This window comes from Engraulis encrasicolus, chromosome 18 (assembly GCF_034702125.1).
Source record: "Engraulis encrasicolus isolate BLACKSEA-1 chromosome 18, IST_EnEncr_1.0, whole genome shotgun sequence".
Taxonomy (NCBI): Eukaryota; Metazoa; Chordata; class Actinopteri; order Clupeiformes; family Engraulidae; genus Engraulis; species Engraulis encrasicolus.
In genome coordinates, this window is record NC_085874.1 from 3,523,748 (window position 1) to 3,533,747 (window position 10,000).

Sequence of the window (10,000 nt, forward strand, 5' to 3'; positions counted from 1 at the left end):
AAACAAGCAGAAAAAAATTACTCGACATGTTTTTAGATAAATGGGTCGATATAAACCTTTGTGGGCAACGCCTTCTTTCGACGTGACGAAACACAGAAAGGCTTTCGTGATTCGCTCGTTTCTCTGCATTATTGATGTAAATTGGGAAACACCGGGAAACACAGCCAGGAGAGTTGACGCACCGCTATGAGAGCCTTGCAAGTGAGTTTAACTTGGGGTGACCGTCCGATCTTCGAAAGGAGTGAGTAAAACTGAGTTTTATCGGAAGTTGGCCTTTAAAAACTACTTAAAAAGTGCAAATAGTACTCATAAAAGCTACTCAATTACAATATTTGAGTACATGTAATTGGTGACTTTGCACCTCTGTGTATGGGTTTTGTGAATATGTGTCCCCTGTGTTTGTGTATCAGGATCGACAGGAAGAAGGATAAGAACGAGAGGAAGATCCTGGACAGCCAGGAGAGGGCATTCTGGGATGTCCACCGACCTGTGGTGAGAGATACACACACACACACACACACACACACACACACACACACACACACACACACACACACACACACACACACACACACACACACACACACACACACACACACACACACACACACACACACACACACACACAGATACACACACACACACACACACACACACACACACACACACACACACACACACACACACACACACACACACACACACACACACACACACACACACACACACACACACACCTGTGGTGAGAGACACACAGACACACGGAGCGAGAGAGAGAGAGAGAGAGAGAGAGAGAGATGTATAGAGAGAGATGTATAGAGAGAGATATATAGAGAGAGATATATAGAGAGATATATAGAGAGATATATAGAGAGATATAGAGCGCGAGAGACAGAGAGAGACAGTGCGTGCACACATCTAGCAATGATCTAGCAATCAACACTGAAAACTCTAATCTAGCAATCAACACTGAAAACTCTAATTTGAAACTTTTATAGGGCATCTTTGCTCCTATTCAACAGTATTAAACACCAGTATTAAAGTGCTAAAGTAAAACTAAACAATTGTGTTTGCAAACTTAGAGCAGATCAGAGAAGCAGAGAATGCTGCTGCCACTTCATTTGAAAGGCAAGCACAACAGAAACACCCTTCAACATTTCCCTCTGCTCACGTGTACAATTACATGGTGCTTACCCAAGTTGATTGGTCATACTAGGATGCTTCCGAGGTCTTACCTCCAAAGGCTGTATTTTTAGACTCTACTTCGCTGACTAAGAGGGCCGAATGCTTCTCCCAGACTCAGTGCAGTAATTACTGCTTGACCCACATCACCCATCACAACACATCAATCACACGCAGACAGAATGACAACCTGAGGGGTCTTGCACAAAAAAAACGGCTGTCAATCACCTGAAGGGTATTGCCAGCGCCACACAGCAGGAGGACACTGGCTTAGTAGATAGAGGAGTCGGCCAATAGCTGAAGCCCTTCCTTCCAACCCTGAGTTGAATGTGTAAGTAAGAATTAGTATTAAAATGCAAAATGTCACCATATTATACTACTTTTAGGTGCCCCTTATTTTGTCCCCTCCCATGCTCATACCATGCGACATACATGAGACTTGTTTACCACATCTGATATGTTAGGCCCATGTAATGTGCTGGGGATTATAGGAGATCACCCGACCTTGCAAGGAGCTCTTATGGTGCAGTTAAGAAAACTTGGTGCACAATCAGTGACTCCTACTGTATATGAAGAGCTTTGTTGCAAAATTATGTATATAGCCTACTGTATGTACTTTTTGGAACATTAAGGAAAATTGACATTTTGTACGGACATTGCATTGGATTGTATTGCAAAATGCATTTTATATAGGTTTTAAAAAGTATGTTCTCAAAATATTTGAATGACAAGAATTAACATGTCTGAATAGTCATTTCCAATAACAAAATCTAAAAGTCAAAAAGTGGCATCTACATCATTTTGTAACAAAACTCGACACAATGTTATTGACACCTCATTATCCAACGTCATTTCCAACTGTAGAAATGAAACGCTGGGCTGACTAGTGTGCTTTTAGTAGAGAAAGTGCGCTCAACTCCGAAAAGGTCTTTGGGTGTGAGCAAACAGCAACGTTCATATATGGTAAAAAAGCCGCCCTCCCGGATCAATTTCTTGCAGTTTTAATACTGGGTCAGCATGGCAGACAGACAGACGTTTCGGCCTAAGCCTTCTTCAGCGTCTTTGACTAGTGACTCTGACTAGTGTGCTGTCATTAAGTGCTGGGAAATATGGAAAAAACACAATATGGATTACTTTACCACAATTATGTATGTTTTTTGTCGTGTCACAAAAACATGTTTCTTTAAAATTAATATTTCTCTCTTTACAGTTTTATGAACTTAGATTGCATGGTAACAACACCAAATGTTATTAAAGTAAATCAAATCATATACAGTATTAGCTTTAATAATGGATAAAATTAGTTTATCACTTACTTTCTCATACTTCCTAACTCTTACTTCCCTGCCTCTGCTTCAGCCAGGGTGCGTGAACACCACAGAGATGGACATCAGGAAGTGCCGGCGCATGAAGAATCCACAGAAAGTGAAGAAGGTGAGCAACCACAGCGCGTGTGTGTGTGTGTGTGTGTGTGTGTGTGTGTGTGTGTGTGTGTGTGTGTGTGTGTGTGTGTGTGTGTGTGTGTGTGTGTGTGTGTGTGTGTGTGTGTGTGTGTGTGTGTGTGTGTGTGTGTGTGTGTGTGTGTGAAGCCGGCATGGAGAGGAGGGCTACTCTACAGCTTCTAAAGGCCCTCACATCACACGCTTTTGATGTGGATGGAGGATGACAGTGGCTCAAGGCTCCTCTCTTCTCTCCTCTCATCCCCTGTTGGACCCTCTCCTCTCCTCTCCTCTCCTCTCCTCTCCTCTCCTCTCCTCTCCTCTCCTCTCCTCTCCTCTCCTCTGCTCTCCTCTCCTCTCCTGTTCGACCCACTCCTCTCCTTTCTTCTCCTCTCCTCTCCTCCTCTGTTCGACTCTCTCCTCTTTTCTCCTCTTCTGCTCTGCTCTGCTCTGCTCTGCTCTGCTCTCCCCTCGTCTCCTCTCGTCTCCTCTCCTCTCTTCTCTTCTCTTCTGCTCTGCTCTCCTCTCATCTCCCCTCCTCTCGCCTCTCCTTCCCAATCCTCCAATCCTCTCCTCTGTCCAAACTTTGTAGTCGGTGTACGGCCTCAACGAAGACTCGCAGTCTCAGAGTCCCGTCCACGCGCCCTCACAGCAGGGCCGGAAGGACACTAAGGATGACGTCAAGAAAGAAGTAAGTCGACCTGGCTCACGACTTAAACCGTACTCATAATCACACTGTTTCTGCAGCTATTACTTCATTAAAGGCCATCTTCCGATAAAACACAGTTTTACTCACTCCTTTTGAAAATCGGACGATCGAACTTTCACCCCAAGTTAAACTCACTTGCAAGGCTCTCATAGCGGTGCGTCACCTCGCCTGGCTGTGTTTCCCGGTGTTTTCCAATTGACATAAATAATGCAGAGAAACGAGCGAATCACGAAAGCCTTTCTGTGTTGCGTCACGTCGAAAGAAAGCGTTGCTCACAAAGGTTTATGTCGACCCATTTTTCTAAGAACATGTCGAGTAATGTTTTTCTGTTTGTTTTCAAAACAAGCAACATCTGGTGGCCCGAAACCTAGCTTAGCTTAGCTATCAGCTGGTTGCTACTTTCAGACACACACAAAGCACAAAGCCTCATACATACAGCATGCCCACTCTGGTTGCTCCGTGCCTGCAGCTCGCCTAGGGGTCGCTGTCGAAAGAGCACAGCCCTGAAAGGAGCCTGCACGCCTCCGTTGGCGCCCCTATAGTGCAGTACCAACCGGGGAAGTGGCGACTCTGTTTCCCATTACAAGCTCTCCTAGGACAGGAGGACTGAGCCAATCAGAGACGCATTTCCACGAGAGCAGGAGGAGTGAGCCAATCAGAGACGCATTTCCACGAGAAACCCGTAACACGTTTCTCCACCAGCCACCTCGTTTCTCGTTTCTCCACCAGCCACCTTGCTAGCTTGCAAAAACGGCTTGAAACAAAGCAACTAGAATGTTTTTTCAATTACAATGGGGAACACAGCAATATTAATGAAATGACGTTGAAAGGCGGCCTTCAAAATTGTATCATTCTGATTTCCATGCTGCCTAAACGTGCAGTTTTCTACAAAAGTAGATGATCACCAGTATGCCCTTCTTTTCACATGCTACTGTATTCTGTCGCTTTTACAGTCACTGTTATATCACTGTCATTTGTTTTGTGTTGCTTCTTATTTTCCGTATTGTCATGTCACATTTTGTCTGTTGCCCATTTTTTTTCTTTATTCCGATGGATTCCCATGGTTTTCTACTAAAGGTGTCCCTACAGTAACCTGTATGTCCTGTTTCTTTCAGATTCTGTTCTTGAATGCCCAGCTGGACCGACACTGCATGAAAGTGTCCAAAGTAGCTGAAACGTAAGTCCATGATACTACATGACATAGCATGGCCTTGCCGTCTGTACACTACTACAGCATTTCCCTCCATGACATATCTCAGGCAGGTGTTCTGGAAGAACATTATTCTTTTTGTCTGACAACCAACCAATCAGCGAACAGGGGAGGGACGAGGGAGGGGAGACGCGCAAGTCAAACTTCAACAGACTTCACCCCTCCTCCCACCACTCACTCAACTCTCAATGTCAATTTCAATTTCTTTATTAAGGTATAAGCCCTTGAGGTGACATCTAATATTCAAAGAGGGTCCCAAAAAACCATTTGGCCATTCCAGACCTTCTGTGTGAATGAAATTAGAACCAGGGCATAAGAAGAGGCTACACATGATATGACAGACAGGGCTCTATTTTTTTTTCATCACTAGCCACTTTGTTTAGTAGATGTCAAATACCACTGGCCACACTACTCACTACCAGTCAAATGATTTAGTGATGACAGGTATCAAGTCAAAATTTCCGCACCAGAGCTCACCAGTGATGCTATATGGAATTGTGACCTTCTCAAATGCAATGCTCAAACTTTGATATCTCGTTGAGTCAGAGAGAGCTTCTGAGGAGCTCTAGCTTGGGATTGAGGTCAGGTGATGGAGGGCAGTGAGGATTTTTGGGTTTCTTTTTTTCAGTTTGAGAGAGTAGAGTTTTTCCACTTTGAGTTGCGAGGATATCTGCTGACGTTATACTGTAGGGACTTTGTGGGGTACGTTTATTTGAAGGCTTTGTGCAAACACACATTTATTTTTAGGCACAGCACACAGACAGACATAGAACAAAGACAGATAGGCAAACACGAATAGATATGTCAACAAACATTAAAAACCAAAGCTAATACGAGTAGAAAATTATTCTCTCTCTCTCTCTCTCTCTCTCTCTCTCTCTCTCTCACACACACACACACAGACACACACACAGAGACACACACACACACACACACACACACACACACACACACACACACACACACACACACACACACACACACACTTTTGAGGTCTGTGACCTCTACCGTAGAGGTAACCCCCCTCAGGTCTGGCCAAACTCTTTGAGTCTGAGCATCAGACAGCACCACCTGTGAGGCACACACACACACACACACACACACACACACACACACACACACACACACACACACACACACACACACACACACACACACACACACACACACACACACACACACACACACACACACACACACACCCTCAGGCAGTGGCAACAGCACCTGTGAGACCCCCCTAGGAGACGTGCCAGTTCACAGCAATGACTCGCTATGTGTTACCCGACACACCTGTATATGCACACCCCCCCCCCAACACACACACACACACACACACACACACACACACACACACACACACACACACACACACACACACACACACACACACACACACACACACACACACACACACACACACACACACACACACACATACACACACACTCCTCTCACCTCTTTCCACCCACACCTCTTCTGCCTCTCCCATCTGAGGCCCTCTCTGTCTCTCTCTCTCGCTCTCTCTATTACCCTATCTCTTTCTCTCTCTCTCTCTCTCTCTCTCTCTCTCTCTCTCTCTCTCTCTCTCTCTCTCTCTCTCTCTCTCTCTCTCTCTCGCACACACATACACAAACACGCCTCCTCCAGCCTGTCAGATGGCCAAGTGGCAGATGGGGTGGTGGAGGTCAGCAAGTCTGTAGCCGAGGGCCCTGACAGGCAGGAGAGATAATTGGCAGCAGTGGACGGCTTAGTGGCGAGGACACATACTGACTCACACACTGTTTTTCACACAAGCGTGCGCGTAAACGCACACACACACACACATACACACAGACGCTTCATTTTCCCTCACAGCGTCTCTATCCAGACCAGTTGAGGGCAGAAGAGCAGGACAAGGAGAGCCTTGAGTCAAGAGACGGCGAGCGGTGAATGTTCTCCGTCCCCGACCACTGTGACCTCAGATGTTGCCCAAACGTTTGGCCAAGCGGTAGGAGAGGTCAACTCTGACTGACTGACTGCAAAGGATGCCACCAGCAAGCCAACAGCCTCCCTAGCTGCAGTAGGCTTACTGGCCAGAGGGTTTATTTTTTTTCAAATGGAGGAATAGAGTATCTCCTTCATTAATAAGATTAAAGTTTCCATATCGGAGTTGCTCCGGCTAACTTCCCTTCTCTGCTTGAATGAAGTCCTCTCCTGTGACGCAGCAGACCTTGAAGGACAGGAGTGCGGCGAGTACAGTAATGCAGCTTTTTCTATGTCTTTTCTTCAGATGTCGGCCTCCTGCAGTTAGTTAGAACAATGTTCAAAGAAACACTGATGTTGGGCTGATTCTTTCACTAGTGCTGGTGCTGGAAGCACAATGCAGGTTATTCAATTAGAATAAAATAGATAACAAAGAATAAAGGGATGGGAAATAGAGAAATGTCCTCAAAGAATCTGGGACATAAATGCATCTGAGGGCTCTGAATCATACATCCGTATTACTCAATTAACTTTTGTGCAGCTAGGGGGAGTGTATAATTGGCTGTATTCAATTCAGCTCCACTTGATTGTTAACTGAACGTCACCTGAGATGAACCTACGCAGCTTCTAATATAAAGCCTGACCTCTATGGTGAAAATTAATTAACAGAGTTTCGAAATACAAAAAAATATGTTGGCTACTAATGCTGAGAGAGCGTGTGCGGCATGTGTCTTTCCGCTTTCCTAATTAACCGAGTTTGTGCTTATAATTGATGATCCGACCAGCTGGAGGTGTGCAAGGAACTAGCCAAATTATCTGTGACCCAGTTTTCGAAGTGTCATTGCTCATCTGGGGTGCATTTCTGGAAAGCGTAGTTGTTAGCAGGTAGCAACTTCGGTAGTTGCCAATGGGAAATTGCATTGCAACCAACAAAGTAGCTAACATAGTTAGCAAATACGCTTTCCAGAAATGCACCCCAGTTCAGTGAGAGGGAAACTTTTGGGAAGAAACTCCCCAGGATCTGGATTTCTGTCTGTCAAAATAACGATTTATCACAATAAAAATACCAAGTCACGATGTAACTTAAAGTTATGAGAGGAAGTTTTCACATTATGTTTGAACTGTTACAGGTGTTTCTTATCCGTTGGAAATGAGTTTACTGGTTTCGTTGCAAATCTGGAAATTAAAATGACGAAAGGGGAATTGCTTGCATGAGGGCTGCACTCTGAGTACTTCTCTCATGTAAAAATGTCAGTCACATGTCAGTCTCTAACCCAAATCAGATATTCATCAGGTATGGTACTGCAGCTTTGCATTGCATTACATTTCACCTTAAAGGTTCTGGTGTGAAGGGGTGTGCAGACCACCTAATGCGCTACACTTATAGTACCTTGCATTGTCTTTCTCAACGGAGGCACTACAGCCCCCCCAGGGGGCCTTGGGGAGCCCAAGGGGGCGTTGAGAAGGATACAACTGAATGGGGTCTTAGCTACCATTGGGGGGCATTAGTCTATACTCAATACTAAGGGGCAGGCATTGGTATGCTTACGGTGAGGTCAAGGTGGATTTGGCAGGCTTATGATGAGGTCAAGGGGGCGTCTGTTCAAAAAATGTTGAGAACCACTGGCATAGCACACCTGTATTGATATGCGTGCCCACCTCCATCATAACATAGAAAGTCTCCAGTCTCCTGTTCTTCTGTTCTGTTCTGTTCTGTTCTGTTCTGTGTTCAGTTTAATTGGCTACTCGGAGCAGTATTTGGACTACGACCCATTCCTGACTCCACTGGAGCCGTCCAACCCCTGGATCAGCGACGACCCCTCCTACTGGGACCTGGAGGCCAGGTAGAGCCCCATGTCACATGCCACTGCTCTCCAGCTACCACAACCTACATTACTCATATGGTCATAATCGTTGTGTTCAATTAATCGAATTTTGAAAATCTCTTAATGTCAAGCAAATGTGTGACGAAAATGACTTAATTCAACGTCACACGTAAATGTGGAACAATGCAATTCTATGGGACTTTCTGTTGCTTGTTTTGTTCCCATTTTAGTTGCAACTTCTTTTGGGGTACCCAGGACACCAATGGTTCGATCATAAATAACCAAACAGGAAAAACATGCCGCCCTACTTTGCACCCAATCTCTCCTAGCCACTCTTACTTTGGACCAAAAAGAGATAACATGATAAATAGTCCTCACTTTCCAACCTATTGTTGGTTCCTTGTGTGAAGCACCTCAGCGAAGTTCCAAATAGGCTAAGTCTGAGTTTCAAGGTTTTATTTTTTTAAATGTGTGATTCAGTGAAGAGAGGGGCCTCCAGGGTCCTGAGGGGTAGCAGTCGAGTGTAGTCTGGCCGAAAGTAGCCGCTCGCACCAAAATTAGCCCAACATTAATCTCCATAGAAATATAATTAGGGTGTCTAATGTGGCTGAATAATGTATTCAAATTGATTAATTGCTGGTCGTGAATATGGTGGCTCACGCTCAGCGATGGAATTACATCCCTTGCACTGGTGGCGGAGGGTGTGGGTGTTTACGCGTCATCCGTGCGGTGCGCTGACACAGTGTGTGTACAGCTTCATTTTTGGATTAAAATGATAAGGGACAAATGTTGTGAGGCTTGATGTGTTAAACGTGTGGTTTTGGCTTCATTTGGACTTCTGTGTCATTATTACTAATTTGTTGTTAATCAAACTGTTAAGCACATTGAGCTTCATGCCATGTATGACATGCGCAATACAAATACAGTCTTTATTATTCATAGATTAGTGTGATACCCAGGAGTGTTGTACAGGGGGGGTAAAGTGTGACCGAGTCACCCGGCCCCATATAGACTATATAACCTCTTAGCGCAGCACTATGGCTCTCTGTAATGTCATAGCAATGTTGTTATGATGTAGTTAAGGCCACACCAATTTAATTTGTTGGTTCTCGGATTTTTTCAGGAAAAAGTTGAAGCGAGAGGGCGAAAAAAAAAAAAAAAAAAATTAGTCGTGTGGTTATACCACCTGTATATCAGCCTCACATGGACCTCCAAAGGAAGGTGCAAGACAGGCAAACACTTGGACATGGAGAAGGACAGTGTAGAAGGGAATTAAGGCAGCCAAATAGACCAGGCACAAAATTAGCTCACAGGGCAATTATTATATTAATCTGGTTTGAATAAACTGAGATGATTCAACAGTTGAATAGTTGTTGTTTTTCTTTTTTAAAACTGCTATCCCACTCCACTAATTCCACTAAGAGCAATACTGTGTTTCACCGCTGCTACTGCTAACCCACAGGGGCTTTAACTTGCCATTGCATGTTTGTCTGTAAATGTTTGAATGTAACACGTTTCCTGATTCGCTAGTCGTAATCGGCATGTTGAAAGGAGTGGTTTTATTGGTTCTCTACGTCACATGACCTCCAACTACTAAAGAGACACCTCCCCGTTCATGAAAACATGCAGTCTTCGTTTTTTTTTAGCGATTTCATTTTTTGGGGTATTGAAA

General features: G+C 44.6%; 1 protein-coding gene across 1 annotated transcript in view; it reads left to right on the top strand.

Annotated features, from left to right (window-relative positions):
* rgs6 (regulator of G protein signaling 6) overlaps positions 1–10,000 on the top strand; it is a 148,346-nt gene that overhangs the window by 122,872 nt on the left and 15,474 nt on the right. Inside the window, exons 10-14 of the mRNA XM_063222618.1 lie at positions 411–492; positions 2,542–2,616; positions 3,214–3,312; positions 4,446–4,507; positions 8,236–8,346. Of these exons, the coding sequence (XP_063078688.1) occupies positions 411–492; positions 2,542–2,616; positions 3,214–3,312; positions 4,446–4,507; positions 8,236–8,346 (429 nt within the window). The remainder of the gene's footprint in view (positions 1–410; positions 493–2,541; positions 2,617–3,213; positions 3,313–4,445; positions 4,508–8,235; positions 8,347–10,000) is intronic.